Genomic DNA, 18,858 nt, shown 5'->3' with positions numbered 1-18,858 from the left:
CTCTTATGAATTCTCTGATGAGGAATGGGGGGGGGGGGGGCGCCCCCCCCCCCTTCACTTTACACTGAAGGCTTTCCCACAGTGATTGCATTCACGAGGTTCCTCCCCAGTGTAGATTCTGATGTAAATTAAGATTGTTCTTCTGTGTAACTTTCCCACGGTTATTACATAAGATTTCTCTACAGTATGGATTCTCTGATGTAGTATGAGATTATATCTTATTCTGCATGTCTTTACACATTGATTACATTGAAAAGATTTCTCTGAATTGTGGATTCTCATATCTTGCAAGATAGCACCTCCATGTGAAAGTCTTTCAACACTGATTACATTTAAAAGGTCTCTCCAGTGTGCTTCTCTGATGTTCAGCAAGATTAGAACTTGATGTGAAAGTCTTTCCACACTGAATACATTCCTAAGGTTTCTCTCCAGTGTGGTTCTCTGATGTTTAACAAGACAGGACTTCCATTTAAAAGTCTTTTCCACACTAGCTACATTTAAAAAGCTTTCTTTCCAGTGTGGGTTCTCTGATGTCTAACAAGCTCACCTCGATATGACAGCCTTTCCACACTGTTTACATTCCTGAGGTTTCTCTCCAGTGTGGATTCTCTGTGTAATAAGAAGCAACTTCCATGCAAAAGTCTTTCCACATTGATTACATTCAAAAGATTTCTCTCCAGTGTGGATTCTCTAATGTTCAGTGAAGTTCTGTCTGATTCTGAAAGTCATTCCACACTAATTACATTCAGAAACTTTCTCTCCAGTGTGGGTTCTCTGATGTTTAACAAGACTGGACTTCCATGCAAAAGTCTTTCCACACTGATCACATTCATAAGGTTTCTCTCCAGTGTGGATTCTCTGATGTGTAACAAGAAGGAACTTCCATGCAAAAGTCTTTCCACATTGATTACATTCAAAAGGTTTCTCTCCAGTGTGGATTCTCTGATGTTCAGTGAAGTTCTGTCTGATTCTGAATGTCTTTCCACACTGATTACATTCATAAGGTTTTTCTCCAGAATGGATAGTCTGATGGTTAAGAAGATTGGACTTGATTGTGAATGCCTTTCCACACTGAATACATTCATAAGGTTTCTCTCCAGTGTGGATTCTCTGATGTGTAACAAGCTGAGATCTCGATATGAAAGTCTTTCCACAATGATTACATTCGTAAGGTTTCTCTCCAGTGTGGATTCTCTGATGTGTAACAAGCTGAGACCTCCATGTGAAAGTCTTTCCACACTGGTTACATTCATGAATTTTTTCTCTAGAGTGGATTCTCTGGTGTTCATTGAACATCCGTCTGATCCTGAATGCCTTTCCACACTGGTTACATTGATAAGGTTTCTCCCCAGTGTGGATTGTCTGATGTGCAGTGAATGCCTGTCTGATTCTGAATGCCTTTCCACACTGATTACATTCATAAGGTTTTTTCTCCAGTGTGGATTCCTGATGTTTAACAAGACTGGACTTCCATGTGAAAGTCTTTCCACACTTATTACATTCAAAAGGTTTCTCCCCAGTGTGGATTCTCTGATGGTCTAACAAGCCTGGACATCCACGTGAAGTCTTTCCACAATGATTACATTCAAAAGCTCTCTCTCCAGTGTGGTTTCTCTGATGTTCAGTCAAGTTCTCTTTGTTGCTGAATGTCTTTCCACACTGATTACATTCATAAGGTTTCTCTCCAGTGTGGACTCTCTGATGTTTAAAAAGCTCAGACTTCGTCATGAAAGTCTTTCCACACTGATTACATTCATGAGGTTTCTCTCCAGTGTGGATTCTCTGATGTCTAAAAAGCGTAGACCTCGATATGAAAGTCTTTGCGCACTGATTACATTCATGAGGTCGCTCCCCTGTATGGATTTTCTGATGTTCAGTGAACAGCTTTCTCATTCTGAATGTCTTCCCACATTGATTACATTCATAAGGTTTCTCTCCAGCGTGGATAGTCTGATGGTTAAGAAGATTGGTCTTGTATGTGAATGTCTTTCCACACTGAATACATTCATAAGGTTTCTCTCCAGTGTGGATTCTCTGATGTCTAAAAAGGGCAGACCTCCATATGAAAGCCTTTCCACACAGGTTACATTCATGAGGTTTCTCCCCAGAGTGGGTTCTCTGATGTTCAATGAACATGTATCTAATTGTGAATGCCTTTCCACACTGATTACATTGATAAGGTTCTCTCCAGTGTGGATTCTCTGATGTCTAACCAAGACTTGGTTTCCATTTGAAAGACTTTCCACACTGATTACATTCAAAAGCTTTTTCTCCAGTGTGGGAGCTCTGATGTCTAACAAGCTCAGACTTCCATTTGCAAATCTTTCCACACTGATTACATTCATAAGGTTTCTCCCCAGAGTGCATTCTCTGATGTTTTGTGAATATATGTCTCATTCTGAATGCCTTTCACACTGACTACATACCATAAGGTTTCTCTCCAGTGTGGATTCTCTGATGATCAGTCAAGTTTTCTCTGTTTCCTGAATGTCTTTCGACACTGATTACATTCATAAGGTTTTCTCTCCAGTGTGGATTCTCTGATGTTTAACGAGCTTGGACCTCATTGGGAAAGTCTTTCCACAGTGATTACATCAAAAGGTTTCTCTCCAGTGTGGATTCTCTGATGTATAACAAGAAGGGACTTCCATGTGAAACTCTTTCCACATTGATTACATTCAAAAGGTTTTCTCTCCAGTGTGGATTCTCTGATGGTTAACAAGACTGAACCTAGATAGGAAAGTCTTTCCACACTGATTACATTCAATATTTACCTCTCCAGTGTGGATTCTCTGGCTGGTTTAACAAGACGGAACCTAGATAGGAAAGTCTTTCCACACTGATTACATTCAAAAGTTACCTCCCCAGGGTGGATTCCCTCCTTTACAGCACAGATTTCTCTCCCAGCAAAGTCAGAGGGACCATTATTCATGCATCTTTGCTGCTGAGTTTCTTCCACAGAAAAGCTTGTCTGTGCAGGAGCCTCTTTTATTTCAAGCCTGATCTTTCCTAAAGAAACAAATAGACATACCTTCACATATACACACACATATATAATTATATCCCCTTCCCTTACTGGTAGAGTATAAAGTGATTTACATTCTGTTTCCCCCAGGGCAAAGAGAAAAGTCTTCAAACTTAAATGGGTAGAATCAACCATTTACAACTGTCATTAGCTCTATCTGAAGGATGACTATATTTACTTAATAGAATCTTTTTCTTATAACATGTGAAAATAGTTTTTTTCTTTAAGTAATAAACATTTTATTATACCTTTGAGTTCCAATTTTTATCCTCCTTTGCTCCCTCCCTCACCTCTCCATGAGGCAGTAAAAAAAAAAAAAAGGAAGCCAAAAATAGCATGCTTCACTCTCTGTTCCATCAATATCTGTTCTTTCTTTAGAGGTGGACAATGTTTCATCAACAGGTATTTGGAATTGTCTTTCATCATTGTATTGCAGAGAGAGAGAATGAGTTTATTTTCAAGAGCTTCATACACCAGTCACATTGGGTCCTCACAACAAACCTCTAACATAGGCAGGTCTGGCATTCTCATTACATTCACAACTTAGGTCATGAATTCAGAATGGTTCAGAGTGTCTTGACCCAAATACCAGCAGGTAAGACTACAACTCAAACCTTGTGAATGGGCCTGCTCTGGTCATAGTACTAGACAAATTGTCTCCACTTTCAGTCTTGCCTCTTCACTTTCACTGCTTGCACTTTCAATCTTCATAAACATTATGCCATTTGGTACACATATGGTAAATATTCCTGTTATTTTAATAATCTAACTTATCAGTAAGCATAATGCAATTGTCCTGGGGATCAATTTCAATCTGACTTTTCTGCTGGAGTACATGAAATCACATGATGAATGCCAGCACTTGCTTTTTTTGCATTTGCCTAAGGCATAATATTTTGTTCTAGCTCATTGCATTTTGGGGGTTAGCCATTACTTATTCCTTGTTTATAATTATCTTTAAATGTCTCTGCTCACTAAAACATTAATGAATGCCATGTAATAAACATAACTGTCTGGAAAGATATCTCATGAACAAATTTGAATCCATCATCCTTTCATAAGGAAGTGGACAGGATGATTCACTGTTAGTCCTCTTGCATCCCTTATTCACATTTAGTAGTTCACAAAGCTCTTGGAGGTGCTAGACAGTGGTCCAAGGGGTGGCACCAAAAATTTGTAAATGGCACCTTAAGCAGTAATACTGGCCCAAATATCTTGCAAAGATATTTTTTCCTCTGGGACAACAAACATGCACATGTTAACCAAAATAGGATTCTTTCTCCAATGATTCCAAACCATCATGATCAGTCCATATAATAATAATTTTGGTGATCATGCAATGATTACATCATACTCTGACTGCTTCAAACTAAGTGCAACATATTCTTTCAGTTAATTAATCAACATCAAATTCTTTCCAAACTTCCAGGAAGGTTGTTTATACATGTGCAAATTGTCAGAAACCCTCGCTGGTCATCTGTCATTACACCTTAGTAGTTCTCTCATTCCTGAGGTGCCTTGCAATTCCGATTCATCAGAGCTGTTACCACCAGATTCAGATATTACATAAGTGTGCACACTGGCTGTGGAGGTAACAGGCTCAGAATACCATGACTCCCCAGGCATGCATGGTAGAAGCCATAGGAAACCATACAGGATGCCCACAAGCTTTCTACAAAACAGACCTTAAAGTGCCACCATTGCAATGCCGAGGCATGTCCTGATCTGACCCAATCTTCCATTTATGTTACTGTTTGTCTCCCTGGCAGCTGCTCAAAAGAATGGGTTGGTAAGACAGGTAATTCAATAGAGTCTCAATAAAAGTGTTGCTGATTTGCCTGTGGTAGAAAACACAAACTAAACCTGAAGGAATTCTATCCTTACAAAGGTGGTTCTAAAGATAAACACTGCTTTAAAAAAAAAGAACAAAGTAAAATGTTGCAATTAGCCTTCATGTCCATTTATCATTTAATATCCTACTTTTGGATGAGCCAATAGAAAAATACATCTTTTATTTACTCTCTGTTTTTCCTGAGGCAATTGGGGTTAAGTGACTTGCCCAGGGTCACACAGCTAGTCAGCATCTTTTATATAGTAACCAGTAATTCATTTTATTGACTGGTAAGAAGTTAAAAACAAAAATGCATTTCCATCCCTCAGCAAGAGAGCTTGTCCGACTGTCCCGTTTTCCACCCCAGATGTGTGTGAAGCTTTTTACAGTATTCTATTTATTTTATTTTTTTACTTGGTAAAACTCCTAATAAGCTTATTTATTTCCTTAAGAAATCAGAGCTAAAGTTATTTTTAGACATTACACTTAAATTGATGCAGTTATTCCATTTGTGAAATTATCTCTGAAATGTTATAGCTTTGGGTTCCAATTTTTATCCCTCCTTCCCTCCCTTCCTCCTCCCTCCTAGAGGCAGCAAGCAATAGGTACAGGTTCAGTATTCTACTTAAATGTCAAAATACAGCTGGTGGGTCCAATGGGTAGAATGCTGGACCTCAAGTCAGGAAGACCCTTGCTCCAGTCTCACTATAGAAACCAGCTAGTCTTGTGACCCTGGTCAGAGAGGCCTCAGTTTCTTCATCTATAAAATGGGCATAATAATAGCACCTAACTCCTAGAGGTATGAGGATCAAATGAAATCATATTTATATATTGCACGGCACATAGTAGGTGCTTTGTAAATACTACCTACTTAGTACAGTGGGACAGAATTCCAGGGCTGAAGTCAGAAAGACCTCATCTTCCCCCAGTACAACTCTGGCCTCAGACACTGGCTGTGTGACCACAGGCAAGTCACTTAACTCTATTTGCCTCAGTTTACTCTTGGGTCACGTAAGGTAGAGAAGGAAATGGTCAACCACTCCATGATCTCTGCCAGGAAAACCCAAAATGGGGTCAGGAAGAATGAGAAAAGACTGAAAAAAATGACCTGAAGAATAAGTGTGTGCTATTATTTTTAACATTATTATTTTGATTTCTACTCTTTCCTCATTCTGCTCTCCTTAAACCATTATTATACTCCCTCTTTGCTTTCCCTGTTGAACTAAACGTCTGTCCATTCCAGCACCCTCTCTTTTTTGAGGAGATCAGCTAAGAGTGAGGTTCATGAGCTGTTGTCTCTTCCTAAACCATCCCCATGTTTGCATAGTAGACTGTGAACTCTGTGAAAGCAGGGACTGTCTTTTACCTTCCCCTGTATGCTCAGGGCTTTGCCATAGCACCAAAAACAGAGGGTGCTTAACCAGTGTTTACTAATTGCCTGACTAGGCCCACAGCTGACACCAGGCCACAGTCCCCACATTCTGGTCTCCCTCCTAGTTGTCAGATGCATACTCTGGCCACAGTCAAGTGTTAGCTCTTTTTTTACACCTAATCACCTTTAGGTAGTCACCTTTCTCAGGTTCTAAGCCTGATGCAAACTGACCAGACCCAACAGAGGCTCCTTTCTAGGCTCCTGAAGGGTCTCATACCATGGCACACCTGGGAGTCTCTATCTACCAGCTCCCCAAACTCAGGGGGTGGTCACCTCCATGAGCCTGACCAATGGTTCTCCAAGAATGAGACAGATGGAGCCAGAAAGGGGACTTGGGCTGAGGATTTAGGCAAAGCTTAGCCTTAGATGACTTCCAACTAAGGCAGTAGCCTTTCTCTCCTCCTCTTGTGTTCTTGAATGGAAAGAGGAAAAAAAAAAATCATTTAAAGCGGGCTTCCTGGGTCACTACAAATTTAAGTACGTCATCTCAGCTGGGCCCCACTGTGGCAAGGCAGTGCTTTCTCATCACCCTGAATCCCTGTGCTTCTCAACATAGCAGCTTTTCCAAATATTTTCAATCTTCCCCACGCCTCCCTTATGCCTTGCTTCCAACCCCTCCATCTACCTTCTCGCCTGAGAACTTGGTCTCTTATTCAAAAGGGTGACCTTTATCAAGAGCTACCTCATCCCCCTCATCTCACATGAATCAGAGCCCTTCCTTTTCCTCTCTGAACTCAGTATCAGACAAGAAGATCATCTTTCTGCTCACTAAAGCAAATCCCTTACATGTGCAAATAATCTCATTCCCTCCAGTCGTCTACCTCCTGGTTCTCCTTTTTACCATGTCAGAAGGAAATTCATCCCTTTCCCCCAAACCATCCTTTCTTCCAATGTTCCTAAGGTTCTCTGGAAGCATCCTCCCAGAGTCCAGGCTCTCCAGAGGAAGTGCGTGCATGCCTGGACTCCCACAGTCACACCCGCTACCCCCATGTTCAATCTGTTCCAAAGTCCTGTGATTCCCAGCAGTGTGACATCTCTCCTAACACAGCCCTTTTCTCTCCCCAAAACTGTCCCTGTCTGTCTGGTTCAAGGGCCATTCACCTCACACCTGGGTTATTAGGGACCTGCTGGTTGGTCTGGCTGCCTCATCTCCCCAGTCCGTCATTCCTCACCCCAGTTTGCGGAGTTCATCTTCCTAAAGCTCTCACCTGAACCCATGTCACCACCTACTTAACCTCCAGTAAGTGGCTGCCCAGCAAAGGATCAAATATAAAACCCCTCTCTGGGGCTGCTAAAGCACTCATCCCCTATGCCTCTGCTACTCCTCCAGGCTTCTTTCATTCCATTTGCCCCAGATATGCTAGACTCAGTGGTGAGGGCCTCGCCTTCTGTTCTGTGAACAGGACACTTACGTCTGACACCATGGGTTTTCCTCCCTCTCCCTGTTTGGCTAGAATGCCCACCCTGGCTCCCCTGAAGCCCTAGCTGGAGCCCCCTTCCACACTAAGGCCTTTCCCAGCCCTCCTTCACTTTAGGGCTTCCCTTGTTGACCAGCTCCAACTATCTCCTGTCCATCGTGGGACTTCTACATAGCTGTGGTGTGTTGTTTGCCACGCCAGGACTGTGAGCTCCATGGGAGTAGGGGAAAGCCCTTGTATCTCTTTATGTCCCCAGTGCTTAGGGCCAGGCATGTAGCAGGCCCTTCTGTGCTTGGTGACTTGAAGGTCTAAGAGCTCATATGGAAAAGCCTTGGCCCCTTTTACACTTTGAGGAGAATTTCATGCTCCTAATTACAAACGTGACACTGCTTATAGGATCATAGATTGATCCCTGGAAGGGAACTGAAAGGCCATGAAGTCCGACCCCCTCCTTGTACAGATGGGAAACTGAGGTTATGGGGTTCAAGGGGACTGGCCCAGGAGGCCACCGCTAAAAATTTCCTATCAAAGAATTGCGTAGGCACATCTTCCTGAACCCAAATCAAGCCCTTGCTTCACCACAACACATAGAAGCCTCTTGTAATGACAAGTCTCCTATACTGCTTTCACCTCACTCACCTGGGACAGCGGCGCTTCCGGCCCTTCTTGCTCCAGCATCCATGGTGTTTCCCTTTGCTCAAAATAAGAGATCACATCTTCTCTGGGAACAGGAAGCCCTGGGCAGGGAAAACCAGTTGGGGATGAGCATGGAGAGAAGCTTGGGATTTACTTCCCTTTAGGGAAAGGGGGTGTGGATACACAGCTGCTCCATTTTGAGAATCACTGCATTATATTCAATTATGTGTCTGTACTCACCCCTCAGGGCTAATAAAGCAAGTAACCCAGAACATGATGTGCCACAGCATCCTGTTGTAAACATGTTCTGAGAATCAGCCAAATCCTCTGCCCACATTCCATCATGGCCCATTCTGGCAGAAACTCCTAACCCCCAAACCAGGTAAAAGGCTTATTATTGTGCCAGATCAGCCCTTGAGCCCCAGCTACAGGGATCTTGATGAGTCAGCTTTTGCCCCATCCCCCTACCCTGCTCCTCACTCCCTGAAACCTATGTAACCCTTGGGTGCTGTTCATTCAGGGAGTTTGCCACTCCAGGGGAGCGTCTCCTGCAGGCAAACTCCAGAAACCCTCATTGGTCCAAATTCTATTTCTCTGCCAGTCTCTTCTTCCTGCCAGTGAACGGGCACTGCAAGCAAGGACCACAGGATGGTTCCCAGGATGCCTGAAGGATTGTTTCCACAACATTTATTTTAGGGAGCTTTGGGGAGAGGCTAGGGGAAGATCAAGGTCTTCATAGAAGGATGGACTCACTGCAGGTTTCCACTCTCTAGAAATTAGAGGCAGCTGATAGAGCAGCAGTGGAGAGAGCCCTGGGCCTGCAGTCAGGAATGCCTGACTTTAAAGCTGGCCCTCAGACAGTGCCTGGCTGTGTGCCCTTGGATAAGTCACTTAACTGTTTGGTTCAATTGCCTGGACTGTCAATGGGGATAACTAGTATCACCTAAACTTGGAAGATTCTTGCTCAGGACAAAGTAACACAATATGGGAAAGAAAGCACCTGGCAAGGAGCAGGTACAAATAGAAATGCTTCTTCCCTTCCCTTTCTTTCCTACCATCTCTGCTGGAATTGTAGGGTAGGAAGAAGGAAGCTGGAGGACAGACCTGCTACACTGGCCACAACTCAGAGCTGTGAGTGGACCAGTGCATGCTTGTTAAAGGAAAGAATATTCCAGAACTAGACCATCCCAAAGGGAAGGGGTTTCAAGGAAAAGCAGCCCAAGAAGTGTGCAGTCTTGGCAGACAAAACTCACATCCAGGTGGAGATGAGACTAAATAACTCCTGAGATAATTCCATGTCTGAGATCTCCAACACAAATTAGATCTTTGACCTGAAGCTACTAGGAGTGGTAAGAGTCAGCTTCAACAGCAACAGAGGGAACCCTCAGGTTTCACACACTGCAAAGACTTTCTACAGGAGAAACAGAAAGCAGAAGGAACCTTTCTCTTGGACACTGGAGATCAGCACTCTTCTGTCTCTAATAATTCATAGATGCTCCAGAGCCTGCCACAGGAGGGAAGGAGGATCTTCCCTTTGATTGCAGGGAATCGTCCTTACCCAGGGAGAGCAGGTGTCGAGCATTCTCCAGCATGACCTCCTTGTACAGCTCCTTCTGAGGAGGTCCAAGAGGCCCCACTCCTCCTGGGTGAAGTCCACAGCCACATCCTTGAACGTCACTGTCTCCTAAATCATCAAAAGTCACAGGAGAAAGAGCTGAAAGACACTTCAGAACTAAACAGTCCAGCCCTCATCAATGTACAGGAGGAAACTTGAAGCATAGAGAAGGGGTTTGCCCAAAGCTCATACCCTTTATGAGAGTCAGAATCAACCCTTGAAACCCATCAGTAAGAGCCTGATGCAACTTTAAGAAAAGTCTGTGATGTGAAGTTTAAAATCTAAATGTGTGGTTGCCTTAAATGAGAAGCTTTAGCACAGTCTTTGGGCATTAAGCATTTATTAAAGCATACCAGGTATTCACGGGGAGGTCAGAAAGTTAAGAAAATGGCCTATCTAACCGAGAGTTCCTGCATGGTGGGGTTCTTCAAGTCCACCACAAACCTGCTTCAACCATGAACTCCCAGCAAACTGAGTGTGGAAGCTTTTTATAGATCCAGAGCAGAGGCGGTCCTTACACACTGCTTCAAGCTGATTGGTTAGTGTCATCCAAATCCACTGGTTCACTGGACCTGAAGGTGATATCCAGCTAAGTTCCAAGTTTTTAGCTTGTGAGAACCATACCTTCTTCAGGGCTAGCCAGATGTGCTTACAATCTAGTTAACTTGAAGCAGGCTAATCAGCAGTCAATCACTCTCATTCAATGCAATCAGTTTAGATTAATCTCCAGGTGGGCCTTTGAGTATCTGCTAAATCCCATTATTTTATCACAGTGAAATACCAGCAGGCACACTGCATCCTGGGGCAAAAACGTTTAATATGATCACTTAGAATAAAGTTCAAGAGGGCAGCTAGGTGGCGCAGTGGATAAAGCACTGGCCTTGGATTCAGGAGGACCTGAGTTCAAATCAGCCTTAGACACTTGACATTTAACTAGCTGTGTGACCCTGGGCAAGTCACTTAACCCTCATTCCCCTGCAAAAACAAAAACAAAGAATAAAGTTCAAGATCTTCCTGAATGGCTGAAATAAAGTCTTATCAGGTTAAAAGCAGGAACAAGATTCTAAAGAGATATTCAGTGATCTCATGACACAATCACTCAAAAAACCATCCAAATAATGCCATACCAGAGCAGCAAACTCACAGAAGAATGTGCTGAAATCATCTTCTAACCAAGAACAGCTTGGAAGGTCAGAAGGAGGGAGCTGCTGTGCTGATACAGGAGTCGAACCCAACTCCACAGTCACCCTGACACAGATCCAGTCCCAGGAAGGCCTCACCAGAGAAGGAGACCCCCAGAGCCTCTGAATCAGCTGAAGCACCAGTGTTGTCTGAAACTAAGCTCACAGTCTGGGGAGGAGGGCTGAGCCCTGGGCAGGGAAGAGACTACAGGGGCTATGCTGGTACTGAGGCAGAACTTGGATTTTACACCCTACTGAGAACCCAGGTGGTAGGCTTGAGTAGCAGTGGCCAGGTGGGGGAGGTGCAGAGGCTCATCGGAGCTAACAACCACAACACACAAAGCTGGTTGATCAGCAAGTTGGTCTGAGGTCATCTAAGACCAGGAAACAGGCCGGGCCAGGGAAGAACCTGATTCTCCTTAAGTCATACCTTATACATACACCTGGGACTTCTTAAGTTTGGGAGACTGCAGCGCTGGAAAACAGTGCCCCACTTGAAGGGGCTAAAAGAAAGGCAAGATGAGCCAACAGAGAAAGGTGAGGACCATAGAAGTTTGAGTAACAGGAAGACCAAGGGGCACCCTCAGAGGAAGATGTCAACATCAGGGCCCCTATATCTAAAGCTTCCAGAAAAATTATGAATTGGTCTCAGGCCACAGAGGTGCTCAAAAAGGACTTTGAGATAAAGTTAGAGAGGTAGAGGAAAAAAATGGAAAGAGAAATGAGGGTGATAAAGGAAAGACATGAGAAAAAAGTCAACAGCTTGAAAAGTCAAATTGGCCAAAAGGAAAAGGAGGTACAAAAGCTCTGATGAAAATAATTGCCTAAGAATTAGGATCTGAACAAATGGAAGCAAATGACTTTATGAGAAACCAAGACACAATAAAGCAAATCCAAATGAATAAAAAAGAGGGCAACATGAAATATCTTCTGGGAAAAACTGCTGACCTGGAAAATAGGTCGAGGAGAGATAATCTGAAAATTATTGGTCTACCTGAAAAACATGATCAAGGAAAGAGCTTAGACACCATCTTCCAAGATATTCTCAGGGAAAATTGCCCTGAAATTCTAGAAGAAGAAGCTAAAATAGAAATTGAAAGAATCTACCGATCACCTCCAGAAAGAGATCCCAAAAGGATAAACTCCTAGGAATATTATAGCCAAATTCCAGAGCTCTCAGGTCAAGGAGAAAATAGTGCAAGCTGCCAAAAAGAAAGAATTCAAGTACTGTGGAGCCCCAGGCAGGATAGCACAAGATCTAGCAGTTATACATTAAAGGACCGGAAGGCATGGAACTATGATATTCCAAAGGGCAAAGGAAATGGGATTAAACCAAGAATCACCTAACCCTTACCCTAATGCGAATCACCTACCCAGCAAAACTCAGCATTATCTTTCAGTGGGGAAAAAATGGGACTTTAATGAAAAAGATGACTTTCAGATATTTGTGATGAAAAGACCTGAACTGAATGGCAAATTTGACTTTCAAATACAAGACCCCAGAGAACCATAAAAAAATTGGAACTGGGGGACTGTCTTGTGTCTGAGGCCAGGTTTTGGCTGCGATCCCCTGGGTCCAGGGGGGAGGGGGAAGGGCAGAAGCGAAATCCTACATGAAAGTAACAGGAAAAGGCTTACGGAGTGGGAGAAGAGATGGGAGAGGAGCAGGGCAGTAAATGAATTTTACACTCATCAGAAAAGGCTCAAAAATCTTAAATTTATCAGAGCAGCCTCATGGAGAGACTAACAGACACACCCAAATGGGTGGAGTAATCTATTTAATCTGGGCAGTAAATGAGCCTAACACTCATCAAAATTGGCTCAAAGACCTCAATCACATCAGAATTGGCTCAAGGAGGGAATAATGTACATACTCAATTGGGTGGAGTAATCTCTCTAAGCAAGGAAAATAGATGGGGAAGGGGATAAAGAGAGAGGGGCAAAAGAAGTAAGGCAGAGTGGGGGAGGGGACAGACAGAAACAAATCCCTTTTGAAGAGTGATAGGATGAAAGAAGATGGATAATAGAATAATATCATGGGGAAAGGAATAGGATGGAAGGGAAAACAGTTAACAATAGTAATCATGAAAAAGAAAAGGGAAAGGGGGCAGCTAGGTGGTGCAGGGATAAAGCACTGGCCTTGATTCAGGAGGCCCTGAGTTCAAATCAGGCCTCAGACACTTGACACTGTGTCCTGTGTGACCTGGGCAAGTCACTTAACCCCTCGTTGCCCCATCAAAAAAAAAAAGGGGGGGGGGTTGTACAAAAAATATTTATAGCAAACTCTTGGTGGAGGCTAAGAATTGAGAATCAAGGGAATGTCCATCAGTTGAGGAATGATGGAAAAAGCTGTGTTATATAATTGTAGTGGAATGGTCTTGTGCTACAGGAAATGAGAAACAGGATGATCCCAGAAAAACCTGGAAAGACTAATGAACATCAAATGTATAGTGAAGTGAGCAGAGCTGAGAGGACATTTTGCATAGTGACAGCAGTATTGTTCAATGAGCAACTGTGAATGACTTAACTAGTCTCAGCAGTGCAATGATCCAAGACAATCCCAAGGAACTAATGAGGAAAGCTTACTATGCACCCCTATAGAAAGAACTGATAAAAAGAACACTTGTGGATTGTACATATATAACCTGGTTGCGAGGGGGAAGGAAAGGGAGGGAGGGAGAAAAATTTGGAACTCTAAATCTTATGAAAATGAATGTTGAAAACTACCCTTACATGTAAATGGAAAACAAATGTTTGTTGTGGGGAAAAAAATGTAATTGGGAAATGTTTAATAAAATAAATTCAAATATAACAAGATATTCATCAGACTCTGGACTGCACTGAATGCTGTGATATGGATTCCAGCAGAGTGGAGATTTATCTGTTATTACATTGAGGACTTGAGGTTACTCCAGGTATGAAGTGTCCTAGGCAAAACAGCTGAAGCCTTTGCTTTATGATTGTTTTCATTTGTCTACAGCATATATTTCTTCATTGTAAAATACTTGGTAATAAGAGTAACCATGATGGAGAAGGGCTAGCTAGTTGACAGAGCACTGGCCTTAGAATCAGGAAGATTCATCTTTATGAGTTCAAATGTGGCCTCAGAGCCTTACTAGCTGTGTGACCGTGGGCAAGTCACTTAACCCTGTTTGCCTCAGTTTGCTCATCTGTAAAATGAGCTGAAGGAAATTGCCAAGAAAATCCCAAACCAGAAAACCTAGGTGGCACAGTGGATGGAGCACAGGCCCTGGAGTCAGGATGGCCTCAGACACGACATTTACTAGCTGTGTGACCCTTGGCAAGTCACTTAACACCAATTGCCTTGCAAACCACCCTCTATCCCAAAAAAAGTAAACAGGCTTAAGTGTTGAATATGACTGAAAGCAATAAACAACAATGGAGAAAGGTGGCTTCCCCTATTGCTTTAAAAAAAAAAGCTATATTTCATTAACCTGGATTCTGTTTCAGGTAATCAGAAAAATTTTGCCAGTTTCTTTGAGGGTAGGAGGTGGGGAAGGAGAAAGAGAAGGTGGAACACAAAGTTTTTAAAAATTGAGGTCAAAGATGGCTGAGAGAAGCCAGGAAGCTGCCTGAGCTTTCCTGTGTTTCCCTCAAAAACAACATTAAATCAAGCCTCTAAACAGATTCTGAACTACAGAACCTACAAAAAGACAGAGACACACAATCCTCCTACTTGAGATCATTTAGAAGACTTCAGGAAAAGTCAGTCTCACGTGGGTGAAAGAGGAGGGTGGCTCAGCAAACTCACCAGCAGCTCCACCCACCAGCAGCTCCACACTGCTGAGAGTGGGGCAGCTGAGAGCAGTAAGAAGCTTGTAACAGTGAGCCCTGTGCCCCAGGAGCTGACTTCATCTTTATGAGTAAGAAACAAAAAAGGACTTTTACCATTGACAGCTTCTATGGTGAAAGGGAAGACCAAAACTCAAACTCAGATGAGTTTGTCAAAATGCCTACCAAGTGAAGACTCAAGTGGGAAGATGATCATCTCAAGACCAAAAAGCCTTATTTGAAGAGCTCAAAAAGGCCTTTAAAAACCAAATGAGATGGAAGAAAAAGTGGAAAAAGAAATGAGGGAAATTAGAGTTACTCTGGAAAAAGAAGCACAAAAATTGACTGAAGAAAACAATTCCTTAAAAAAATACAATGGGACAAATGGGAGAAAATAATAAAACACTTATATGATTAAAAAGAAAAAGAAATCATGAGCAGGCAGATTTCAGAACAACCTAGAAAGACGTTACATGATACTGATGCTGAGTGAAGTGAGCAGAACCAGGAAAACATTGTTCACAGTGACAAAGACATTGTGCCATGACCAACTATGATAGGCTTAGCTCTTCTACAATGACCCACATGAAGGAAAGCGCTCACCACACATCCAGAACAAGAACTATGGAGTCTGAATGCAGATCAAAGTGGAATATTTTGACTATATGTGTTGTTTTGTTTTCTTTTTCTTTTTTGAGGGGGTCTCCCTTTTGTTCTGGTTCTTCTTCCACAACATGACTAATAAGGAAATATATTTAGGGGCAGCTAGGTGGCTCAGTGGATAGAGCACCGGCCCTGGAGTCAGGAGTACCTGAGTTCAAATCCGGCCTCAAACACTTAACACTTACTAGCTGTGTGACCCTGGGCAAGTCACTTAACCCCAATTGCCTCACAAAAAAAAATAAATAAATAGATTTAACCTTATTGGACATATAAAACCCATATCAGATTGCTTACTGTCTTGGGGAGAGAAGAGGGAAGGAGAAAAATGTGGAATTCAAAATCTTACAAAAATGAATGCTGAAAACTATCTTTACATGTAATTGAGAAAAATCAAATACTATTAAGAATCTATTTTATTTTATTTATTTTATTAAATTATTTTATTAAAATAAAAAGGCAACCTCCTTGAAAGAGAGAGCTGGGGAAGGGTACAGGACTCTTCTACTCCAGGACAGTCCAGACAAAGCTCCAATGTGAAGGCTATTCCTGGATTTTCAGATGCTACAAGGGAAAGCTCAGCCACAAAAAATGAATCAACTTGAAGCACAGAAGATGAGAGCAGGGCAGAGTGGTTACTACTTTGTTCGATTCATCAGATTGCTCATGTTGGTCAAGGCTGTGGATGGACTGCACTCACCTGGGCCAGGGGTCTGCTGCTCCCAGGAGCCATTTTCTCTCCAATCCTGTGTAGGTAGCAAAGCAACCAAAGTGACTCCATTTTGTAAAGTTCCTCCATCTTCTCCCTAGTTCTTATCTACTTCAGGAAGTTGCTTCCCCCACCCTTTATGGCCCCACAAAAAGTTCTTACTAACAGGTGGAATGTTTTAATTCTGTGCCTTTCCAATAGCCATAAGACTGTAAAGGAGCCACCTGGAAAGCCCCTCCCCACTTCTTTAGCTCAGCACAGAAGAGCCCATCTCCTGTACCCCATAATCTCAATCCCATGCTGACTGCCTCTGGGCTCATACTCTGGGGGATTACTATCTGTTGTACCTTATAATAAAACTTCTAATTTCCCTCCCATGTTGGTGTCAGGACTTGAACCAAAACCTGCTTGGGGCAGTCCTATTTCCTCTGCAGACTGAGCTGGGGGAAGAGAAGGATCCCAGAAGGGGAGAGCTCTTTCCTCTCCCTTCCTAGGCAGAGAGAGCTGGCCAATGGGAATTTCCACTGGGTGAGGTCTCAAGGGAATTACAAAGACCCAGGTCCTGCCTTCAGGGGAGATGATCCAGCAAACAGAGGGAAGCCAGAAATGGGGAGGGTCAGGCTTACAAATGAAGATGGTCTGAAAAGGAAGACTACTCCCTTCCCTCTCCTACTCTCCTTCTGCCCCACCCATCTCCCAATTCTTCTACAGAGACACAAGAGGCAGAAGGGGTTCACCCAGTCAGAGCCTCAATGACCCCTGAGTCACAGAGCTCTCCATCCAACTGGTATTCTGCCCTCCCAGCATCCCCTCTCCTCAACTAACACACAGGCATTATCTAGATAACAGACTGCTCAAAATAGGACGGAGACAAGCTAGGAAACTTGATAGGGAGGGCTCTGGAATGCCCAGAGGAAGTCTGAGACTGGGAGACAAAACCCAGTCTGGGATTGGGCCCCCTGCCAGGGCACCTGAGAGCTCTGACAGAAGCGGGGGCAGTGAAGCAGAGGGAGGGTCTGGGAGGCATAGCTCAGGGAGATCAGGGACACTGGAGGGACAGAATGGTTCCAGGTGGACAGCTGAGCCTGGGAAAGCCAGATGACTGTCCTGAGGTGTAAATAGGAGCCAAGGAGGACTCCTGGAAGCCTCTGGGAGCCCTCAGGCTAGGAATCCCTCAAGGGAGCCAAAGGCCTGGGATCTGAGAGGGAAGCAGCCCAAGAGCCACAGATTCAGATAAAGGGAGCCAAGAGAGAGCTTTGGTACCTGCATCCGAGGAGGGGTCTGGGGACAGGAAGGTGGCTCCTGACAGGGGGCCCGGTCTGAAGGCAGAACAACTGAATCTGTAACCAGGAGGTGGGGGCAGGGAGAAAGGCCACCTGAGTCCTGCTGGGAAGGCTTGAAGCCGGATGCCTGGATCCCTACGGGCAAAGTCTGAAGTTTGGGAAAGTGGGATCCCACGGTAAATCTCAGGACGGTCGGCCAGGATATCAAGGAAGTGATTGGAAAAGACACAGGGGAGCTGGTCCAGGAGCCAGGCCGGGGAGGCAGGCGTGCTTCTGGCAGACCTGCAGGATGAGACCCAATGGGCAAGGACAGCAAAAGCCAGGATGTGTGGGGGGGGGGGGGCCCTGGCCCCGACCTACCTGGGATCTGCAAGCACAGAGCTGGCTTCTGGAAGGCAGAGGGATCTCAGCTCAAAGACTTCCGGCTTCCCGCCAGCCCGCTCCGGAAGGCTCTTCCTAGTCCCAAGAGCACCTCCCGATCCAGCCCCTGAGGTCCTCATGATGAGCCCTTTCCTCCAATCACCCCCAGGGCCAGGCTCCAGCACTCTGACCGCCTCTGCTCCCAAAGCCCTGCCCTTCACTGCAAGGATCCCTTCTCCTGCCTTAAACTCCTCCCAGGCCTCCAAACTCCGCCCCCGTGCTCAGACTCCACCTGGGGCACCGCCCACCAGGCCGGTCATCTCTGAGGGCTCCTCCTCCCCAGGGCTGACACCACCTCCCTCCCTCCCTCCCTCCCTCCCAGACTCCTCCTCCTTCAGAGCAGAAAGACTGCCAGGATCCAGCTGCAGCTCTGGACTGACTGATGCAAAATACACTGAGGGGCACAGGGTTAGGAACTGTAAGAATCAGTCTACAGTGTCAAACTGATCCATCCCCAGACAAAGAACTGAGGTTGTCTGAATACTGATTGAAGCATTGTTTTTCTTTCTTTCTTTATCTTGAGGTGTTTTTGGGGGGTGGGGGAGGGTTAGAGGGGAGTCTGTGTTTTCTTATTCGTAAAATTTATTTTGAATGTAATAAACATTTTTACTCATACTTTGGGGTTCCAATTTTTATCCCTCCTTCCCCTGCCCCTCCCTGAGGCAGCAAGCCAATATGGGTTTTACATGTATGATTATGTAGAACATTGTCATGTCAGTCATCTTTGACAAGAAAACTTGAAAAAAATTTTAAAAACGAAAGAAAGTGAAAAATAGCTTGCTTCAGTCTGTTTCATTAATATCAGTTTTTTCTTTGGAGGTAGATAGAATGTTTCATTGGGATTGTCTTGGATCAT

The 18,858-nt window shown here is 44.0% G+C and overlaps 1 protein-coding gene across 1 annotated transcript; it reads right to left on the bottom strand.

Moving 5' to 3' along the window:
• Positions 1–2,208: 2,208 nt before the first annotated feature.
• LOC122739690 (zinc finger protein 606-like) lies at positions 2,209–18,208 on the bottom strand. Its single transcript, XM_043981337.1, has 4 exons — positions 17,943–18,208; positions 16,291–16,336; positions 9,901–10,026; positions 2,209–2,370 (listed from the first exon to the last, which is right to left on the bottom strand). Exons 1-4 carry the CDS (start codon positions 18,080–18,082, stop codon positions 2,209–2,211), a joined length of 474 nt encoding a protein of 157 aa, XP_043837272.1. The 5' UTR covers positions 18,083–18,208.
• Positions 18,209–18,858: the final 650 nt, after the last annotated feature.

Source organism: Dromiciops gliroides, chromosome 2 (assembly GCF_019393635.1).
Source record: "Dromiciops gliroides isolate mDroGli1 chromosome 2, mDroGli1.pri, whole genome shotgun sequence".
Classification (NCBI taxonomy): domain Eukaryota; kingdom Metazoa; phylum Chordata; class Mammalia; order Microbiotheria; family Microbiotheriidae; genus Dromiciops; species Dromiciops gliroides.
Note: the sequence above shows the minus strand (reverse complement) of the source record. Positions and strands in the feature narration are given on the sequence as shown.